We start from the raw sequence: 23,560 nt of genomic DNA on the forward strand, positions 1-23,560 counted from the left end.
TATTCAGCAGACACACACACAGCTCCCTATATACACTTCACCAGAGACAGAAGTCATGGCTTCTGAGGCATTAAAAAAAAAAGAAAGCCTGAGAATATTTTGAAGAAATTCATGTCCTGGGTGGCAAATAGGAACATGTATCAACTGTAAACCATGCCAGGAGGGGCCCAGCTGCAAGAATGAAACCCTACTAAAAACTGGCTTCTAAAAACTACCTTCTAGCAGCAAATGATGTGGATAAAGATGAAGGTGGGGTGGCTAAGGAACAAAGTCATCAACTAGTTAGTAAACTACAGAATTCACCTGGTAAGTTATCATTCTTCAGGACTCTCTGGATGCCTTTTAGCACACCTGATTTGACAAGTAAAATTTCAAAACATATGCCATGCTGCTGGAAAAAGAAAGTTATTGCAGCTAAGTCTAATGACTTGTATAAAGTAGTTGAACAGGTTTAGAAGCCATCACATCTAAAAATGGCCTTGACATAGAGCAAGGGCATAGCTAGGTGGGGCCACGGGCCACCACAGATTTAGCTCTGGCCCCCTCTACTTTCGACACCCCCCCCCCCCCACCACTTTAGATCCCTGCCGCCACCAGGTACCATTGCTAGCGGGGGTCCCCAACCCCCGCCAGCCAAAGTCTTCTCCGGTGCCTTCGCTGATCTGTTTCTGTGAGTCCTGACTCCTGAGTGCACGTAACATGCATGCAGGACGTCAGAACACAAAGAAACAGATCAGCGAATGCACTGGAGACCAGCGCTGAATATTTCAGTTGGCGGGGGTTGGGGAACCACACCAGCAAAGGTACCTGGCAGTGGCAGGGTCTGAAAATGGAGGGGGGAGGGTTGAAAGTGGCAGGGGGGGCGGCGGCAGCAGGGGAAGGCGGGCTAAACTGTGCCCCCCCCACCTCGGGCTCTGGACCCCCTACCGCTGAGGTCTGGCTACACCCCTGATATAGAGATCCAGCTCCAGGATCTCCAAGCCCTGCCTTTCTCCTCTGGCATCACTGACAGCTGATACAGAGGGTGCAAAGGTTAGCCACATCTCAGCACTACTGCTTCTCTGCCAATTGCCTGTGATTGGCTTATTCTACAAACTTGAACCAATCAGTGGCAAGAGGTAGGGATGCAGCAGGTACTGGCACTCCCTTCCTCCGGCTCCTGGAGCAGAGTGGCATAGCAGCAGAAGGGAAAAGGAGAGCATGTATACCCCTCCTATATGTTGCAAAATGTTCTACTGAGTTAAAAAATTAACTTGTTTTGATGATCAGATTTGCACCACTCTGTAATATCAGAAAGCAACTTAAATGAAAAAAAAAAATTTCCATCATGGTTTTCTCTTGGTGATGTAAACCAACCCACTGAGTTTGTTTCTCAGCAGTCAGAAGCAGCCCAACCTGAGGCATGTATATACATGGTAAATCAGAGGTGCTTGTTCTTTTGCTGACCCCACATATCAGAATCACTTCAGAAAACATCTCTAGCATCCTAAAACAAATAAAGGAATTTCATACCTTTCAGCTGGTTCCAGCTGTGGCTCCAGAGCCCGATCCTTCTCTCTTGCCTCCTGCAAGCACAGGGTGTTCAGTTTTAGCTTTTGGCTAGATGTGTCACCTGCTCCTAAAGAATTCCTTCAAACACAAAGCTAACTTACAGCAACACCATTTCAATTTTGACACCCCCAATTTTTCTCTCTTAGAAAACCGCAAGTCTACAAAGAAAGGTCACACAGGGTATTTTGGCAAGCAGTGATGAAGGTGCTGGCCAAATCCATGAGAGTTTCGTTGGTGTGTGATCCACGACAGTGTTTACTGGGACTGTATAATGAGCGCGAGGTGTGGGAAGAGAGTAAGCTGATGCGGTGGGGATTAGCAGCAGCTAAGTGCCTTATAGCGCGCTGCTGGAAATCAGTAGATCCTCCAAAAATAGGGGATTGGAGGCTTAAATTGAGACTAATGTGGCAGATGGAGCGTTTAACATTATACAGAAGGGAGGGAGAGCTTTGACATAAAAGGGGATGGGCAAGACTTCAAAAAATGATAGATGGACTTTAAGGGGCTGAGGTTACATTCCAGGGAAGGGGGTTAGGAAGGGGATTTTTTTTTTTTTTTTTGGGGGGGGGGGGGGGGGGAGGGACATGACAAGGGGCAAAACTGATCCCACCACATGTAGTAAGATAGGTGACATACAAAGTGGGGGACAACGGGATGCGGAATATGGATGGAGGGTTCTGTATCTGAAGAATGGATTAAAATTATTGAGTTTGTTCATGTTGGAATTACAAGTCAGGGGTGTGGTATATGTTGCAAGCTCTGACTGTTTCTAATGTTTTAAAAAATGTTTCAAAACATTCAATAAAAATTTAAAGTAAAAAAAAAAAAAAAAGAAAGGTCACACAGTGGCTTGCACGTTTAACACCTTTTTTCACTCCTAAACCATTACAACTTATATTAGCCAGACAGAAGAAGGTGACAGCTCATTCTAAAGCCAGGATTCTGTGTTTGCGAGTTGTCCTGTATAATCATGTGCATCCCACAGAAATCTTGATATTCTACAGACTCCCTTGCCAGTTCCGTCCTCTTTCTACACTGTTTCCCCAAAATCAAGAGTGGAGGAGTAGCCTAATGGTTGAAGCAGCAAGCTAAGAACCACAGAATTCAGAGTTCAAATCCCCACTGCTGCTCCTTGTGATCTTGGGCAAAGTCAATTACCAAAAGGTAATTCAGTTTGAATACCGAGAAAGACATGATCTAAATTCAAACTATGTCCAGAACAAGTTCACATGTGCTCACTGGCACTGCTCACCATCAGTGCAGCGTACAACATATCTCTGCCTGGACATGGGCTAGCCTCTGTGCAACAAGACTGACAGTATAGCCTTTGCGAGGCATAAGTTACCATACCAGAAGGTCATTTTCCTGCAACTTTTAGCATCTTCCACTGTAATGCAGACCTACCTATAACATTCTAGCAACAGAAACAAGAAATGGCATCTGCTGAAAAAATATTCTCCTTATTTCTTGTACAGCTCAAAGATCATTAATATTTGAAGTTTTCAAAGTAACTGAGCAGTTCCTGGGTACCATAGTTCCTCTGCTAAAGCTCATGCCTACCTGCCCCCCCCCCCCCCCCCCCCCCGCTAATAGAGGTGGTGAGAACATACCCTCGCTGTTTGTTGATTGAGAAGTGCAACTGTGGTTCTTTCCTGCTGCCCTGCACTTATGCCCCCTCATTACAGAATGATCCTTTTCAACTCCTAAAGGCTTCCCTTAAGTCACCAATTTGCCATCATACCTACCCTTTTTCCCTTCAAGTTTCCCCTACTACAATCGGTAGGCAGGGGAACTTTGTAGAAGAGTGGAAGATTTCTCCTTATAAAAGTTTTTGGTGTCCCTTGAGACTCCTCTATCACTTGAATGCACAGATTGGCATTCAAATTATGCAAATAGCTGGAGTGAAAGAAGGGGGTCCTGCTGGGTCCTAAGCACCTTAAGTCCAAACATGCAGCTCACAGTAAAAGAACTGTTCCCAGCTACTCCTTGCAGACAGCGAGTGAGCAAAAAGTCCCTCTCCCCAGTGCTGCAAGGCACTTTTAATACCAGAAGAGAGTTGTACCACTGGAGAAATACCCAACATTGCACACCTCATTCACAAGCAGCAGAAAGTTATAACTTACTCTGCGTTTTCCCTCTGCTCTTCGGCTACTCTTACTAGGTGGAGCAGCTGGAGTCAGGGACGGCTTGATATACATTGAGCGGTTTGAAGGTATACTAAGAACCTTTGGCGTCGTTAGCTTCTGGACAGGAGGATATTGGGCGTCCACCTTTTAAAAAGGACAAAAAAGGGTAAACATAAAATGTGACAGGTTAAAAGCCACTAATCAATAAGTTCAGTAATTAAGACTCCTAGATGTCAACCTGTACAGTCAGTAGCCACCAACACTGAGTAATACAAATTGTGAACTGACAGGCGTGCTGTAAACCACATTAACTGCACACAGCTCTTCAGTCACCAGGCCCAGAGAAGAAAATATGAAAATGATCATATTCAAAATGTTACTGCAGTGTCCTTGGAAAAAGCACCAGTCTGAAGAAATGACAGCTCACATCATTTTATCCTTCTTGTTTTGTGTGAAGTGGCAATCTGTTCGAACAGCAGAACATAGAACTCTCATATGCTCCCCCTGTCAAGGCATTCTATCCCTAAACCCCTATTTCTCAAGCCAAACACTGAAGGCATGATGGCACAAGCAGACAATTGCTTTCCTTTCACCTAAGAGCAGCTGAGCCCAGCATCTGTCTCCTATCCAAAATGCCTGGGCTCCCCCTGTCCACAATGCTTCATGGACCTTCCCAATTCATTAGAACAGCTGTGACTCCACAAATGAGTTTCATTATCCTACTTTCCACACCACAGCCTGCTATCACTACCTTTACAGCCTAGTGTACACCATCAATGTACAGAACAGCAGACAAGAGGAGAGAGAAGAGGTAAACCATCAAACTGAGGTGCACCAGGGATATCCATTAAAAAAGTAAGCAACTGAGGAGGTCCGGAAGACCAATTTCTCTTGGTGTTTACGTATTTTACAGAAAAAAAAAATCCTTTTGAAAGCATAAGCATGTTTCATAAATTAAAAATAATTTCTGCTTGAGAATGAGAAGGGAGAGAGAGAGGGGGGTATTCCTATTAGCTCTACTTAAAGAAGTTAATATCTAAGGGTTTGCCCAATTAGTTTTTCAAGACTGCCAGATAAAGCCCATGGTCTGAAATTCCCACCTTCCTCTGTGAGTAAATTTTGTGCAGGTAAACTGTTCACATAAAATTTATCTAGACAAAGAAAAGAGGGCTGGAAAGGTTCTAAAGATGTGGTTAGACTTTATCTTGTCAGGGTACCCATTCAGTGTTGACCACCTAAAAATCATACATCTAAATCTGGTAAGGCTGCGTGGCTGCCCTAAAGTTATAGGGATAACTCTTGTCTGGGGTTATTCAGTGGAAAACCCATGCAGATAAGAGCTACTGAATATTTAAGTGAAGTTATACAAGGTAAGCTACTTGCTCACAGCCTTTTGGAATACTGGTCTCAAAAGTGTTATTTTGAATAAATAATTGCTGATTGGATGGAAGGACATAAGAGAAGTGGAGAATCTGCGACCCAAACTGAAAAGGAGCTATAAAATCAGAAACAGACATTTAAGTAAGTAAAGAAAAGCAAGAGGAGGAGGAAATGGATATGGTTCTCCAAACAAGTGGCTGATTAATAAAATAAACTAAAAAAGGCAAAAGAGTTGACATTCATGAAAAACTAAAGGCAGCAAGAAGAGAAACACAAACTTTTAAAAAGGAGCGCATGGTTCGGTGTGGTATCCTTGAAGGATACTATGGAAACAGGACATTTAGGGAATCCCAATAGAGAGGTTTCAACAATGCTGAAAGTAAGCCAGGCGTGCTTAATGATACAGCAAAATAAAGGGAAGGGAAAGGGAAATGGGACTTGATATACTGCCTTTCTGAGGTTTTTGCAACTTCATTCAAAGCGGTTCACATATATTCAGGTACTTGTTTTGTACCAGGGGCAATGGAGGGTTATGTGACTTGCCCAGAGACACAAGGAGATGCAGAGGGAATTGAACTCAGTTACCCAGGATTAAAGTCCACTGCACTAACCACTAGGCTACTCCTCAACTCCAGGATGCACATTATCCCCTTAAACTTCTAAGCAGCTTGTAGATCCGAGGAAAAAATACAAGATGAAAGCTGCTGTGAACTGCTATGTAGAGAGTGATGAGGAATAAGCGGACATGCTTAACAAAGCTGCTGTCTTCATGGAAGAATATCTTGCAGAAGGACCCCAGTCAGGTCATAAAAGGTACCTATGAGAATGAAGATAATCACACTGTTCACAGAAGAAAGTGTATGAACAACTTGAAAAACTGAAAGTGGCCAAAGTCACGGGGCCAGATGAGATCCATCCCAGAATCTTGAGAAAGTACAGAGGTTCTTGATGGGTCCTCTTAAAGATTTGTTTAATAGAGATAGGAGGTTCCACAGGATTGGATAACAAATGTGTTCCACAAAACTGGAGACAACGAACACGGGGGCAACTACAAGCTTTTAAGACTTACTTCTGTGGTTGGAAGGTTAATGGAAGCGCTGTTCAAGGAAAAGATAGTCAATTTTCTGGAATCTGAGTTACAAGACCCGAGTTAACATGGTTTTACCAAAGGAAAATCATGCCAAACAAATCTGATTTATTTCTTTGTCTAGGTATTCACAGATTTGAATGGTGGACATGCATTAGAAGTAGTCTGCTTGGATTTCAGCAGTCTTTGATATGGTTCCTTATAGAGGGCTCATGAACAAACTGAATGGGCAGAAGTTAGGACCCAAAGTGATGACTGGATTGGAAACTTGTTGACAAACAACAGAGGGTCGTGGTAAAAATAATTTACTCAGAGCATAGTAAAGTAAGTAGTGAAGTGCCTCTGGGATGTGGGGCCATTTCTCAGGAGTAATGTCAGGAAGTATTTTTTCACAGAGAGGGTGGTGGATACATGGAATGCCCTCCCGCAGGAAGTGGTGGAGGTGGTGGAGATGAAAACGGTAATGGAATTAAAAAATGCGTGGGATAAACACAAAGGAATCCTGTTTAGAAGGAATGAATCTGTGGAACCTTAGCGGACATTGGGTGGCGACGCTAGTATTCGGAGAATAAAACCGGTGCAGGGCGGACTTCTATGGTCTGTGCCCTGAGAAAGGCAGGGACAAATCAAACTCGGATATACATATAAAGTATTAAATACCATGTAAAATGAGTTCATCTTGTTGGGCAGACTGGATGGACCGTTCAGGTCTTTATTTGCAGTCATTTAATATGTTACTATGTTCTATTCAATATATTTGTGAATGATATTGCTGAAGGGTTAGAAGGAAAAATTTGCCTTTTTCAGCATAATACCAAGATTTGCAATAGAATGGACACCCCAGAGGAAGAGGACAACATGAGAAGGAATCTACAAAAATTAGGATGGCTAATGTTTGGCAGTTAAAATGTAATGCACATAAGTGCAATGATGCACTTGGGGTGTAGAAATACAAAAGGCAGTATGCACTAGGGGATGAGAGGCTGATATGCATAGATCAGGAGAGGAACCTTGAGGTGAGGATTTCAAGGTGATGAAACAATGTGACAAGGCGGTGGCTATAGCCACAAAAATGCCAGGCTGCATAAAGAGAGGTATAGCCTGTGGAAGAAAAAAAAGAGAAATCCTGAAGCTCTGAAACCCTACGTGATGAAACAAGTCACCAAGAACGCTGCTTTAGCATACAGTCTTTCAAGGAGACCTTCCAGAATGGCTCAAAAGGAGACTTCTGAAGAGCACAGAGGACTAAATTAAGGTTCCTCTCTGGACACGGCATGCGAAAGGCCCGCTCCTCACAAAAATCAATCAATATCCAGGTGAGCTGCAAGAGACATCTTCTCCAATGGGTCACTGAAACAGGCCAAAGCCACAACCTGAACGTTTAGAGAACCCAATGCCAATCCTTTATGAAGACCTGCTTGGAGAAACGCTATGCGCGATCTGAGCAGAGAAGGAAGAAAGTCCATGCTCCGGACACGAGCCTTCGAACATCTGCCACATCCTCGCATATGCCATGGATGTAGAGCATTTCCGAGCCTGAAGCAAAGTAGCAATAACTGAATCAGAATAAGTTTTTCATTTCAACTGAGCCCTTTCAATGGCCAAGCCCTAAGACAAAAAAGTAGAAATTAGACCTTACCTGTTAATTTGCTTTCCTTTAGTCCCTCCAGACCGGCCCAGGATTGGACTAATTGGTTGTGCACTCCTTCCAGCAGGAGGAGACTGAGAAAAAACTCTGACTCTAAGAGAGCCAATAAGAGCCCTGGCCATGTGACCATAGCCTCAGTATTTGAATAACAAAGCAGACAGGAAAAGAAAGACCTATAATTCTGTGCCCAAGGAATTCAAGCAGCCAGAAAGCACAACATAAAAAGTGCTCAACTACGGCTTAGCCGTATAAACAAGGCTCACCAGCAACTCTTTTCAGAGCAATGGTATGGCCAATTATGTATATGATTTATGCATTTCTTTAACTGTTCAACTTGCATAAGATGATATATTTCGTTAACTGTTTAACTTGCAAAACATTATGCATTTCTTTAACTGGCAGAACAGCTCTGTAGACGACAGTTGAATATCTGTACACAGTAAGGTGAGAGTCAGACATAGCTCATAAAACAGAATACGGGAGGGGCCTGGGCCGGTCCGGAGGGACTAAAGGAAAGCAAATTAGCAAGTAAGGTCTAATTTCTCCTTCCTTAGCGTCCCGCCGGACCGGCCCAGGATTGGACTGATGGGACGTAACAAAGCAGTAGTCATAAGGGAGGGACCCCAACAAACCCGCTGAGAGAACTCTTGATGCAAAAACCGCCTCCTGACGACACTGAACGTCCAGCCTGTAATGCTTAGAGAAAGAATAGAGAGAAGACCAAGTCGCCGCTTTACAAATCTCCACCGGAGGCACCAAGAAACACTCCGCCCACGAGGCTGCCTGACCTCGAGTAGAATGAGCTTTAAGTGCCTCCGGAACTGGCCTGGCCGCTAAGATTTAAGCTGACGCTATCATCTCCTTAATCCATCTAGATAACGTGGGCTTAGAAGCTGACAAGCCCTTGCGGTGACCAGCAAACAGAATAAAAAGACGGTCCGAGCACCGGAACTCTTCAGTAACTGCTAGATATCTTTTAAGAACTCGCTTAACATCTAGAGTACGCAACTTCTTTTGCTCTTGCGTTCCTGAGGTCGATCCCAGAACTGGAAGAAAAACTGACTGGGACATATGAAAACGAGACAGCACCTTAGGTAAAAAAAGAAGGCACTGGACGAAGCACTACTCGCTCTTTGGAAAATTCCAAAAATGGGAGACCTGCAGGAAAAAGCTTGCAACTGAGACCCTCCTTGCTGATGCAATAGCCACCAAGAATACCGTCTTAAGTGTCAAATCCTTTAAAGAACAAGCTAACAACAGCTCAAATGGAGGCCCCGTAAGGGCCGAAAGTACCAGATTAAGGTCCCAAGATTGAAAAAACGACCTGACCGGAGGATGCAGGATACTAACTCCCTTCAAAAATCGGGCGACATTAGGAATACTAGCCAAAGTCTTCCCTCGAATCCAACCTCTGAAACAGGAAAGAGCTGCCGCCTGAACCTTAAGCGAGGAAAGAGACAGTCCTTTATCAAAACCTTGCTGCAGAAAATCTAGCATCTGAGCCACGGATGCCCGAAAAGGTGCAATCCCAGCCTCTGCACACCAAGCCTCAAAAATTCTCCAGGTGCGAATGTAGCTTAGAGAGGTGGAGCGACGGCGAGACCGAAGCATCGTGGAAATGACTGCAGCTGAAAACCCCCTCTTAGCTAAATGGGCTCGTTCAAGAGCCAAGCCGTAAGACAAAATCGAGCCGGGTCTGGATGCGGAACTGGGCCTTGATGCAAGTTGATGTGCAGCGGAAGGCGAAGAGGAGACGCCACCCTCACACGTTGAAGACCCGCATACCAAGGACGCCGAGGTCAATCCAGGGCTACCAGAATTACTGGCCCCCCGTGCTCCTCGATCCTCTGTAGAAGACGACCTAATAGAGGCCACGGAGAAAATGCGTAAAGAAGATCCGAGGGCCACTGTTGTAAGAGCGCGTCTACCCGTCGTTCCTGCATCTCTTCGGCAACTGAAGAAGCGAGGAACTTTTGCGTTGCGACTGGAGGCAAAAAGATCTAGAACCGGAATGCCCCAGCGCTCTACTATCAATTGAAAGGCCCGATCGCTGAGAGCCCATTCTCCTGGATCGAGAGTGTGACGGCTGAGAAAGTCTGCTTGAATGTTTTCCACTCCTGCCACATGCGAGGCTGATATGCCCATGAGATGCATCTCCGCCCACGCCATGATACTCTCTGCCTCGCGACACAATAGACGGCACTTCCCCTTGGCGGTTGATGTAGGCCACCGCCAAGGCGATGTCCGATAGAACTCGCACCGCTTTGCCTACTAACAGCTGACAGAAGTGCTGAAGGGCTAACCGAATCGCCCTGGTTTCCAAGAAGTTGATGGATTGAGCCGCCTCCAGAGGAGACCAAATCCCCTGGGTCCACCTGTCCAGACAATGAGCTCCCCAGCCTCGAAGACTGGCATCTGTCAAGGCTATCCACCGAGGAGACTCCACGGGCATTCCTACCGTCAAATTCTTCATCTGTAGCCACCAACCTAGAGTGGCGCGTTCTCGATTGCAAAGAGGTAACCTCATCAGCAGAGAGTCCCTCTGGGAGGACCACCGAGAAAGAAGAGACCACTGAAGAGACCTCATATGCCCCCTTGCCCAGGGCACTACTTCTATAGTGGCTGCCATGGAGCCGAGAACCTGAAGATAATCTCAAGCGGACGGTCTGGTCTGCTGGAGTAAACCCGGAATCTGAGACCAGAGTTTTAGAATCCTGCCCTGCGGGAGAAAGACTCGTCCGCGCGCCGTGTCGAAGGTGACTCCCAAATACTCCAGAGACTGCGATGGGACTAACCGACTCTTGGCTACATTCACGACCCAACCTAGGGACTGCAAGAATGTCATCACCCTGTCCGTGACATGACAACTCTCCTGATAAGACTTCGCTCTGATCAACCAGTCATCTAGATATGGATGCACCAGAATCCCTTCTTTCCTGAGAGCTGCTGCCCCACTACCATAACCTTGGTAAATGTGCGTGGTGCCGTCGCCAGGCCGAAGGGCAGAGCGCGAAACTGGTAAGGGCGCCCTAGAATGGCAAAACGCAAGAACTTGTGGTGCGCCGGACGAATCGGAATATGCAAATATGCCTCTGTCAGATCTAAGGCTGTCAAATACTCTCCTTTGCAAACTGCCACTATGACTGACCGAAGGGTCTCCATCCGAAAACCTGTGACCCTGAGAGCGCGATTGACAGCTTTGAGGTCCAAAATAGGGCAAAAAGAATCGTCCTTTTTGGGAACCACAAAGTAAATGGAATAGCGGCCCTGCTTGTACTCGGAAGGAGGAACTGGACAAATAGCCTGAAGATCTAAAAGCCTCTGTGGAGTCTCCTGAACCGCCCCCGCTTTGAGAGGAGAGCGGCAGGGAGACTCCAGAAAGGCGTCTGAAATAGGCCTTGCGAATTCTAAGGCATAACCGTCTCTTACAACTTCCAAGACCCACTGATCTGAGGTAATGTGGGCCCACCTCTGATAGAACTGGGAAAGCCGAGCTCCTACAGGAATCAGAGGAGGAGCCCTCGCACCTTCATTGGGAAGCACGCGAAGGGGCGCGGTAACCTCAAAAGGACTGAGTCCTGTTAAAAAATTGCGACTTCTGAGTTTGAGGAGCTCTATCAGATTGAAATCTGCGGAAAGGACGAAGCCTACCACGACCAAACAAGGAACCTCTATTGGACAGACGAGGCCTATCTTCAGGGAGACGAGGCACTTTAGAGTCTCCTTGGGAATGAACCAACTTATCCAAGTCCTCACCAAATAGAAAAGAACTCCTAAACTGACATTTACTTAACTTAGACTTGGAAGCCGCATCCGCCGACCAACCTTTCAACCAAAGCGAGCGGCGAGCTGCGACCTCTGACCCCCAAAGCCAAGGACTTAGAAGAAGCCCGCAAAAGATCATACAAAGCATCAGCTAGAAAGGCAGAGCCCGTCTCAATCTTAGCCACTTCTACATCTATAGCCGCCAGATCGGAAGATCTATCCAAGACTCTCTCCGCCCAACGAAAACAGGCTGTAGCCACTAAAGAACCACAAATGGCCGTCTGCACTGCCAAAGAAGAAACATCAAAATTCTGCTTCAGAAGAGTCCAAGCGTCTGTCCTGGGCATCCCGAAGAGCTGTTCCTCCATCTACGGGAACAGTATTACGTTTAGTGACCGCCGAGACCACTGCATCAACAATCGGAAGCTTAAGAAGAGCTTTATCAGCCTCCGGCACCGGATAGAGTCGACTCATCTCCCCTTACGATCCCGCCCGTAACCTCCGTTCACAGGATAAATCCCTCCTCTCAGTACCCTTCTCCACCACCAGGCTCCGCTCATTCTGCCTCGCCTCACCTTATGCTTGGAACAACCTTCCTGAACCCTTACGCCAAGCCCCCTCCCTGCCCGACTTCAAGTCTTTGCTTAAAGCCCACCTCTTCAATGCTGCGTTCGGCACCTAACCCTTGCCGTTCACTGAATCCAGACTGCCCCAATTTGACTGCCCCTATCGGACCGACCGTTCACTTGTCTATTAGATTGTAAGCTCTTTGAGCAGGGACTGTCTCTCTTTGTTAAATTGTACAGCGCTGCGTAACCCTAGTAGCGCTCTAGAAATGTTAAGTAGTAGTAGTAGTAGACTCATAGACCTTGTGGGACGAAAGCAGCACCCGGGACCTCCCATTGAGCTTTAATAACCTCCCAGATGTCCTCATGCATGGAAGCCCTAGAACCTATAACCAGTAAATCCACTTTACGAACGTCTGATGCTGGAGGCAGATCTTCAAAATTTAAAGTAGTAGAAACCATAGAAATAAGATCCTGTAAATTCTCTTTATGAAATACCCTAGCCACTGAGGGGTCTTCCCCCTGGCCCAAAGGAACAGTGTCAGGATCTACAGAGGAAGAATCCTCGCAAGCATGCTCCGCCAGCTCTTCCTCTTCCTCCAAAAAGGGCATTTCTTGATTGTGCTCTGACAAAACATCAAATTGTAACTCACACGGCCTAGGCCTCTTAGAGGGAGGAACAGCAGAGCTAACAGGAACCCCTGACATTCTCACTCCTGAGCCGTCCCTCTGCATGAGAAAGGCCTGGTACATCTGCAGGACAAACTCAGGTGGAAAAACCCCTGCCTGAGTGTATGCAGCGTGTACCAGCTCCCCTGACATGGATCCTCCTAAAATTGCGGCATTTTGAGAGGCAGACATGACACCTGACGACGAAGCAGGAGCGGGATCCAAAATGGCCGCCGTTCGCACCAACCTCGCTGCGGCTGCCTCCTGACCTGCACCTGAGACCTCCGAAGTCGGAGCAAGAGATCGCAATGGCGAAACCGGCACCCCCAACAAATCCGGACTCAGAACGGGCGGCGGGAGAGGACCAGCGGGAACATCCAGCGCCGTGCAAAATTTACAAGCGTCGCAGGCGTTAACCCCCCGACGCTGATAGACAGCACAGTGCTTAAGCTTTTCCGCCATAGTGGAGCGAAACGTGCACACGCGTGCTGGCACCGAAGCGGTTTGCGCCTTTTTTATATTAAACTATAGAGCCAATCCTAACAAACTAAACAAAGTGCCCCCAAGAGCCAAAATGCTGACACCAGCAGAAAATAAAAGCGTAGCCCTGTAGAATCCTTCTTTTTTTTTTTTTCAACAGCTGATCGGAGCAAAAAAGAAAAAAACACACACACCGGACTGCCACAGAGCTGCCTGCTCGTTAAGGTCAGTGGGGAAACAGATAGAACTCCTTTTTTTTTTTAAATTCGTAATACTGGCTGCCTCTCCCAAAGGCAAAACACCTTTACTTTGAAAGGGTAGCCCTTCCCTTGTCTATCAATTTCTTGTGTTCAACCAAAGGGAGATGGGGGGGAAGGGGGGAGGGACTTGGGGCACCCGAGTGTAGCACCCCAGAGGCTGAAAATTGACCGCTTAACACCAGAACAAGCCTCTAACAGAATTTCCTTGACACAGAATAAAGAAATAATAAGATAGATATATGCCAATCAAGAGAGACTAATGGGCTCACTTCCTACCTGCTGGGAGACTGAGAAAATACTGAGGCTATGGTCACATGGCCAGGGCTCTTATTGGCTCTCTAGAGTCAGAGTTTTTTCTCAGTCTCCTCCTGCTAGAAGGCGTGCACAACCCATCAGTCCAATCCTGGGCCAGTCCGGAAGGACGCTAAGGAAGCACAAATTCTCCAAGAGCATCGCACCTTGCCTTCAGTAGGACATGTTCCAGCAAATGACGGAAAGGACCCCCATCCAACAGTTGAATCAGGTAGGCGTATCATGGCCTCCGCGGCCAATCCGGGGCTATGAGATTTATTCGACCCAGTTGCAATGCGGTTCTTTTCAACACGTGGCCCACCATGGACCAAGGAGGAAAGACATACAGTAGATGTGTCTCTTGTCAAGGCTGCAGTAGGGCATCGATCCCCATCGAGCTTGGTTCTTTCCAAAGGCTGAAGAACTTGGGCACTTTGGCATTCCTTTTCGTCGCCATCAAGTCCAGAAGCAGAGAACCCCACTGGTCCACTTTCAGTGGAAAACCCTGGCTGGATAGTTTCGATTCTCCTGGATCCAAGGAGTGTCTGCTGAGAAAGTCTGCCTTCACGTTCAAGGACCCGTGATATGAGCAGCCAAAAAGCAGGGAAGAGTTTTCTCCACCCAACTCATGAGGGATGCCACCTCCTCAGCCAACAGATGACTTTGGGACCTGCCTTGCTTGTTGATATAAGCCACCGCCAACACACTGTCTGGAATAAAATCGTAGAAGGCATTCCACACTGGAGCTCCAATATTCAAATTCCCCAGCGAAAACCACAACTGCATACTCCATCCGGCAACCAGCATCAAAGGAAGATGAAGGTCATACTTCTGTGACACTGTGCCTGAGAAGAGATTCCTGTAACAGCTGCATATATAAGCCCATGTCAATGACATCACTTCCATCATGGACACAGTCCCAGCCCTTGGGCCTGCCTTGACTGAGAAAAAGAATCTGTTGAACCGCCTTTGACCTCCCGTGCTCCTTGAGGAAGAGCCTCTCCTATGCTGTGTCAAATAGAACGTCAAGCTACACCAGCAACTGCGATGGAGTTAGGCTGCTCTTTGTATTAAGTTAGTCCAATAAAAATAGGTATCATCTTATTTTCTTTTCTATGTTTTGATTTATTTCTATTTATTACCTTTCAAAGTGGCTAACATGGCTAGCACACCACTTTGCTGCTGCTCTTGAAATTGACCACTCAATCCAACGACTGCAGGACAACTTTTTCTGTTGCCGCCACACTGTCCGAACAAGATGACACACAAATGAGCCAGACATCGAGATATGGGTGAACTCTGATTCCATGAGGCCGAAGGAAGGATGCCACCGCAACCGCCACCACCATAACCTTGGTAAATGTTCTTGGAGCTATGGTGAGACCGAAGGGCAGAGCCCTGAACTGGAAGTGATAGCCCAACACTGCAAAACGCAGAAACAAGTGAAATACTGAAAACTGGAAATCACTGTAGGTTTTGGGAGTTATATTGGATTTCAGTTACATGTAATGGCCTTATCTAGATTTTTTTTTTTTTTGATTGAGACAACTTAGATCGCTTTGATCCCAGTTTCATTTCAACTGAAGATAATAAGAAACAGCATAAGAAGGAACGGTAAGTCAAATGCAAAGCGCTGAAAAGGAAGTCAAAGAGGGACTTTGAAAAAAAGATTGTGTTGGAGGCAAACACACACACTAAAAAAATTTTTTTTAGGTATATTAAAAGCAAGAAGTCAGCAAAAGAATCCGTTGGACCGCTAGATGATTGAGGGGTAAAAGGGGAACTCAGGGAAGACAAAGCCACAGCAGAGAGTTTAAATGAATTCTTTGCTTCAGTCTTCACTGAGGAAGATTTGGAAGAAATACTGGTGACAGAAATGGTATTCAAAGCTGACAAGTCAGAGAAACTGAATGAAATCTCTACAAACCTGGAGGACGTAATAGCGCAATCTGACAACCTGAAGAGTAGCAAATCAACTGGACTGGATTGTATTCTTCCCAGAGTACTGATAGAATTAAACTTGCAGAACTATTGTTAGTAATATGCATTTATCTTTAAAATCAAGTATAGTACCGGAAGATTGGAGAGCGGCCAATGTAATGCCGATTTTTAAAAAACATTCCAGAGGTGATCCAGGAAACTATAGACCGGTGAGCCTGACGTCAGTGCCGGGCAAAATGGTACAGATTATTATAAAGGAGAACATTCAAAAGCATGGATTAATGAGACAAAACCAACATGGATTTAGTGAAGGGAAATCTTGCCTCACCAATTTACTACATGTCTTTGAAGTGGAGAACAAAAATGGATAAATGTGAGCCGGTTGATATTGTGTATCTGGATTTTCAAAAGGCATTTGACAAAGTACCTCATGAAAAACTCCAGAGAAAATTGGAGGGTCATGGGATAGGAGGTAGTGTTCTATTGTGGATTAAAAACTGGTTAAGACTTCCAGTGATGTCATGAGATAAGGAGCAGCGCTACCGAGGCTCTGCGACCCCCGACTCCAAAATGGGGGTATTTGGAGGAATAACGGACCCCTACAGACGAGCCCTGCTTTATGGATAAGTTTATTAAGAGCACACCGATGGGTATTGCACAAAAAAAAAACAAAAAGAGAGAAGAATAAGACAGGTAGCGGAGACGCTAAGATGGCGGACGAGATAGCCCCGCCGGGGACAACATTTACAGAGACGCAGTTAGCGCAACTTACCCTAGCGGTTGAGAAAGCTTGGAACCTAAGGTGGACAGAACTAAACACCAAATTGGAGACCTACCAAACGGCACTGGATGGGCTGGGAATCCGAGTAGGAGACTTAGAAGCCAGAGTATTGGCGGTGAAGGACGATTCGCAAGGATACGGCCCTGACATCGTAAGCCTCCAGCAACAAGTGAAAGAACAAAGGCAGCTGTTGGACGACTATGAAAACAGAGCCCGCAGAAATAATATTAGAATTGTGGGCCTAGATGAGGCACTCGCAGAGCTGAATCTCGATGTTTGGCTGGAAAACTGGCTGTCAAAAGAATTGGTGCTAAAAGACACCATGGGCCCCACTGTGATTGAAAGGGCGCACCGCGTGGGCCGTAAAACAACTGAGCGAAACAGGCCACGTGTAATAGTTGCAAAGATATTAAACTATAAGCATAAGGTGGAAATTTTACAAGGCTTTAAGCTGAAGAGAGACACATTAAAGTACAATGGAAGGAACATTTTGATATTTCAGGACTACTCCAGGTTAGTGCAAGAAAAGCGGAAGATGTACCATCCGTTATGTTCATCTCTGGCGAGCAAGAAAATTCGCTTTACTACTACTACTACTACTACTTAGCATTTCTATACTACTACTACTACTTAGCATTTCTATAGTGCTAGTGCTACAATGCTTACGCAGCGCTGCACAAACATAGAAGAAAGACAGTCCATGCTCTAAGAGCTTACAATACCCTACCCAGTTGAAGGTTTACTACCAAGATAAATGGCAAATGTTTCTATCTGCATCTGAAGCTCAAAAAAACTGCTAGAAAGTAAAGTGATAGATGCTGTATGACTTTGGACTTAAGAGTACTGTGGCAGAGTGGTATGTGGGGCACGAGCAAATGATGTTTTCATAAATGGAAATGTATGTATATTGATTGAATGAGTTGTGGAGTCGGGGGTCATAGACACTCACCGAGGTCTTTCTTATCCCACCTGACTAGATTAGGGGGATGAAACGGGGTACTTGTTTGGTTAAAGGGAAATGGGATTGGGGGGGGGGGGAGGATGGGGATTAGGGAGGGGTAGGGGCTCTCTGCAGCTGATGAGAAGCAAGATTCCAGTAAAATACCAGCAGGTGACAAAATTTCAGAAACAGACAATGGGAGGAAAGTGGGCCCATCTATATGTACTGTTACCAAGGGAATAGCCCGGGGCAGAAGGGAGAAGAAGGATTCATAAAACTGATATGCAATTATGCCTCTCAGAGTAATAACCTGGAATGTAGGGAGCATAACTTCCCCCATAAAAAGGAACAAAATATTAGCAGCATTAAAGCGACATGGGGCAGACATAGCTTGTCTCCAGGAAATACACCTAAGTGATTTGGAACATACAAAGTTACAGAGATCCTAGGTGGGAGAATGCCATGCCGTGGCCTCCAAAGGGCGTAGAGGTGGGGTGGCAGTACTAGTCAGGAAAGGATTAGCATACAGAGTGTCTGTGGTGGCGAAAGGAGAAAAGGGCCGTTCTCTTACCCTGCGGGTATGGCTGCAGGGTGTTGAATTTACCTTGGTAGTGGTATATGGTCCAAATGAATACGACCCCCAATTCTTTGGGACCCTGGGGAATGAGTGTTTACAACGAGAGAAGGAAAAGGTGATGGTGTTGGGAGATTTCAATTTGGTCTCGGACCCCAGGGAGGACTCCTCTAACCCCGCTTCGGCACACTACTCCGGCCAGAGGGCAGGAGAACTGCAGAGGTTTGTCAAAACACTAAATTTGGTAGATGTGTGGAGAACGTTACATCCCGGAGAACGGGACTATACGCACAGATCAAGAGCGCATGGCACATTAGCGAGACTAGATAATATTTTAATGGAGCGAACTATGTTCCCATTAGTGAGGACAGCAATAATTGGGCCAGAGGAAATCTCGGATCATGCCCTGGTGTGGGTGAACTTAGAGCTACCAGTAGACATGATAGGAGGGGCAGGATGGAGATACCCGGCATATCTATTCACAGATCCCCAATTCCATGAATATCTAGCAAGTAAATGGGAAGACTATGCGAACAACAACGGGGAACATGCCCATGTAAACCCTACTTTGTACTGGTCTGCCTCTAAGGCAGTCCTAAGGGGAGACAATCGCATACTGTAGCATAAAAAAGAAACGCAGAGCTGCGCACATACTGCAATTAGAAAAACAAGGCTAAAAGGACACATATGAATAGACCCACAAACGGGCACATTAGAAAATTTGAAAATAATACAAATAACCTTAAACTCACTAATACATGAGACTGCGACTAGGTCAGCCCTATATTATAAATATAAGCTACAGCGATTTGGCAATAAGCCAGGTTGGCTACTAGCTAAAATTATAAAGAACTGGGGAGGACCTAGGGTGGTGGCTGCATTGAGGAATGCTCAGGGCAAACTTACCACTAACCAGAAAGAAATTGGGCAGATTTTTACAGAATATTTTGCTTCCCTTTATTCATCTAACGAGACGTTGGATAAAAAAGCAATGCAGGAGTACCTAGTGCAGGCAGGGCTGCCTTCTTTGTCGAAGGAAGAATTGGCTAGTTTGAATGCTCCCTTGACATTGAAAGAACTGCAACAGGCAATTAAGAGATTAAAATTTTGATCCACACCAGGCCCTGACAGGTATACAGGGGAGTACTATAAGACGATATCCTTAGATGCCCAGGTGGCCCTGTTGGATTACTATGGAATGGTGATAGAAAAAGGATATTTCCCAAAATATGCCAACACGGCCCTAATTACACTAATACCAAAACCTGGAAAAATATTTGGACAAGGCAGAGGACTACAGGCCAATATCACTACTAAACGTAGATGTTAAGCTATTGGCGAGAATGTTGGCAGATAGACTCGCAAAATATCTCCCTAGGCTGGTGGGTGCTGACCAAGTGGGGTTTGTCAGGGGCAGACAGGTGACACATAATGTTCGCCGTCTGCTCCTGGCAATGGCGCTAAGCCAAGGTGAGGGAATCCCATCCGTAGTGGTTAGTTTAGATACCGACAAGACATTTGACCGGGTTGGATGGGACTACCTGTTCTGCACTATGACAGCCATGGGGATAACAGGTTGGTTTATGCAGGCCATACAAACTTTACATTGTAACCCAGGAGCAAATGTCCTAGCAAATGGAATAAAAGAAAGGGAATTTGATATAATGAGGGGTATTAGACAGGGTTGCCCTCTCTCACCCGCATTGTTTGTGATATCAATGGAACCCCTGCTGTGTACATTTAGGAAAAACGCAGAAATCCAAGGAATCCTGGTGGCTGGGCAAGAAGTGAAAGTATTGGCATTTGCGGATGATTTGCTAGTAATGGTGGCAGAGCCACCCCGGTCTACGAAGGCAATGTTAGAAGAAATAGAAAGATTTGGCCGGATTGCAGGTTTTAAACTGAATACGTCCAAATCTTCCGCCCTTGAGGTAGTGAAAGGAGGTCACCATGGCTAGCAAACCAAATTTCCCTTTAAGTGGGCAGAGACCTTTATTAAATATCTAGGAGTACGCATCCCAGCTGATTTAAAATGTTTATTTATTTTTATTTTATTGCATTTGTATCCCACATTATCCCACCTATTTGCAGGCTCAATGTGGCTTACATAGTTTTAATAGCATTGCCATTTCAGGATATCAGATACAGCTAGTATTGTAAGATTAAATAGGGAAGAGAGAAGAAAGAAGGGATTGATTAGGGTAGTTGTAGAAGGTGGGCTTTCATAACTGAGTAGGTTGGTGGGGTGGTTCAGTGAGGTTATCAGTTATCGGTTCTCATTGTAGGTTTTGTTGAAGAAGTGTGTCTTCAGAGATTTGCGAAAGGTGGTTATTTTGTTGATTGTTTTCAGGTCTGTAGGTAATGCATTCCATAGCTGTGTGCTCATGTAAGAGAAGGTTGTGGCATGCACCAGCTTGTATTTTAGTCCTTTACAGCTGGGGGGGCGTAGGTTGAGAAGTTTGCGGGATGATCTTGTGGCGTTTCTGGGAGGTAGGTCCATGAGGTTTAGCATGTATATTGGGGCGTCTGAGTGAATGATTTTGTGTACCATCGTGCAGATCTTGAATGTTTATATGAGCTCAATATGCAAAAACGTTGATGTATGACACTAAAATGAAGTTGCAGGCGTGGTCTAATCTACCCCTCTCATTGCTCGGGTGGATTGCTTTATACAATATGATAGTGGTCCCCAAGTGGATATACATTTTTCAGACCATCCCGATATACATGAGACGGGGGGATGAGCGGGCCTATAATAAATTGCTACAAGCCTTTCTTTGGAAAGGAAAAAAAAAAGCACGTCTCTCGATATCTACACTAAGCATTCCAGTAGAATATAGAGGCTTGGGCCTTTTAAACTTAAGATTTATTAACATTGCTAGTGGTATGAAGAATGTCAACGATTGGTATAGGGGCACCAGCGATTACACAAATATAGAATTGGGCCTCACCCCGGGGATCCATTTTAGTAACTACTTACATGGTGCTGGTGTTCCTGTTCCTTACGCTCTGAGACATTCCTGGATTATGAAGACTGCAAAGGCAGTTTGGGGGTGGGCGCCGTTTGCATCATTTCTCTGCAAGGGTGACGCCATATTTGTCAATTTGTGATAATCAAGCTTTTCAGCCAGGTAAAATGTACTCTGTATTTAAACGGTGGAAGAATAAAGGAATTATATACCTCCTGCACATAGTGACTAGGGAGGGTCATACGAGACCATTCTTGGACTTACAAGTAGAATACGGCATACCAACTAGCGACAAGTTTTATAATGACCAGTTATGTCACTATGTTTCATCTCTACCATGGACATCACTGACAGAAGATGTACAAGAAGAGCTTTCATCGGCCTTTACATTAGAATCGCAACAAAAGGTGCCAATGTCCTACCATCACAGGCACATACGGGACACGGCCTTGGAACTAGACTATCAAAGGCTAGCATAGCTATGGTCAATGGACTTAAAAGTAACAGTTACAGCAACACAGCTGAAAACTCATACTGGCGATCCGAAAAGTTACGGAATTGGCTTCACACTGGGAGCTACAATATAAGATAGTACTGCGTATGTATATACCCCCGCAAAGAGCCTTCCATATGGGGCTCTCCCCCTGGGGAGAGTGTCCAAAGTGCGGGGTGGAGGGAGCAACGCTGGGCCATATGTTTTGGACCTGTGAAGGTATTAAGAAATTTTGGAAATTGATTACCACATACGTTTCTAACATATGGGGCCAGACATGGCAATGTGACACAACTCTACTATTTGGACACCCCAATTTGTGGCCCTCTCCAAGAAGAGGATATATCGCATTCGCTATGAGGACTATAATCGCGGGAAAACAGTCAATATTAGCAGAATGGCTATCACACAAATACCCCACTTGGCAGCAGTGACGTACCTGCATGATGTTTTTGTTACGCATGGAACGTATGGGCATAAAGAGCATTGATTCTGGCCAAGGGACACAATTCCAACAGAGGTGGAGCAAGTTTTGGGATACTATGAACCCGAAGGCAAGAAGTTATTAAATGTCTGAACCTGGCTGGACTACATAGACTAAGCAATGGCCTGCAGAGAGTTAGGATAGGGAGGGGGATTGAAGGATGGGATGTAGAGTTGACACTAGGAAGAGGAGGTGGGAGAACCACTGTAAAATGCGGGAAGAATTAATGTATAAAGAAGTTAAATGTTACCCTGTTGGTAAGGTTATGAAAGATGTCTGTTTATTCACCTTTGGTACTGCAATTTTCGTAGTAGCACTGACAAAGGAAGGTTGTTAATAAATCTCACCACATGTAATAAATAGGGGGGAGGGGGGAGAAAAAGAAAATCATTGACGATTATGGGAATGTTGGAGGACTGCTGTTTATGTATCATGGCATTTGTATAGATGTCTAGAACAATATGTCTTGACTTTATTGCCAATAAAACAAGATTTAAACATAAAAACTGGTTAAAAGATAGAAAACAGAGAGTAGGGTTAAATGGTCAACATTCTCAATTGAGAAGGGAAGACAGTGAGGTTTCCCAGGGGTCTGTGCTATTACTGCTGCTTTTTAACGTATTTATAAATTATCTAGACATAGGAGTAACTAATGAAGTAATTAAATTTGCTGACAACACAAAGTTATTCAAAGTTGTTAAATCTCAAGAGGATTGTAATAAATTACAAGAGGACCTTACAAGACGGGGAATCCAAATGGCAGATGACGTTTCATGTCAGCAAGTGCAAAGTGATGTATGTGGGAAAGAGGAACCCAAACTATACCTACATAATGCAAGGTTCCATATTAGGAGTCAACGACCAGGAAAGGGATCTAGGCATCATCACTGATGATACGTTGAAACCCTCTGCTCAATGTACGGCGGAGGTTAAGAAAGCAAATAGAATGTTATTAGGAAAGGAATGGAAAACAAAAATGAGACCATTATAATGCCTTTCTACTGCTCCACAGTGCGACTGCACCTCAAATATTTTGTGCAATTCTGATCATTGCATCTCAAAAAATATATAGTAGAATTTGAAAAGGTACAGAGAAGGGCAACGAAAATGATAAAGGGGATGGGATAACTTCCCTATGAGGAAAGGCTAAAGCGGCTAGGGCTCTTCAACTTGGAGAAAAGACAGCTGAAGAGAGATATGATAGAGGTCTATAAAATAATGAGTGGAGTGGAACGAGTAGACATGAATCAATTGTTTACTCTTTCCAAAAATACCAGGACTAGGGGGACGCAATGAAGCTATAAAGTTGTAAATTTAAAACAAATTGGAGAAAATATTCCTTCATTCAACGTGCAATTAAACTGTAGAATTTGTTGCCAAAGAATGTGGTAAAAAGTAGTTAGCTTAGCGGGGTTTTTAAAAGGTCTGGATAGCTTCCTAAAAGTCCACAAGCCATTATTAAAATGGACTTGGGAAAAATCCACTGCTTATTTCTAGGATAAGCAGCATAAAATGTATTGTACTGTGTTGGGATATTGTCAGTTACTTGTAACCT

At 45.1% G+C, this 23,560-nt stretch overlaps 1 protein-coding gene across 3 annotated transcripts in view; it reads right to left on the bottom strand.

Moving 5' to 3' along the window:
* Positions 1-23,560, bottom strand: part of NUP153 (nucleoporin 153) — a 256,824-nt gene that overhangs the window by 162,735 nt on the left and 70,529 nt on the right. For all 3 annotated transcript variants that reach the window (XM_030211374.1, XM_030211384.1, XM_030211366.1), the window contains exons 9-10: positions 3,675-3,821; positions 1,513-1,565 (exon numbers count right to left, since the gene is read on the bottom strand). In XM_030211374.1, coding sequence (XP_030067234.1) covers positions 1,513-1,565; positions 3,675-3,821 — 200 coding nt within the window. The remainder of the gene's footprint in view (positions 1-1,512; positions 1,566-3,674; positions 3,822-23,560) is intronic.

Source organism: Microcaecilia unicolor, chromosome 1, assembly GCF_901765095.1.
Source record: "Microcaecilia unicolor chromosome 1, aMicUni1.1, whole genome shotgun sequence".
Taxonomy (NCBI): domain Eukaryota; kingdom Metazoa; phylum Chordata; class Amphibia; order Gymnophiona; family Siphonopidae; genus Microcaecilia; species Microcaecilia unicolor.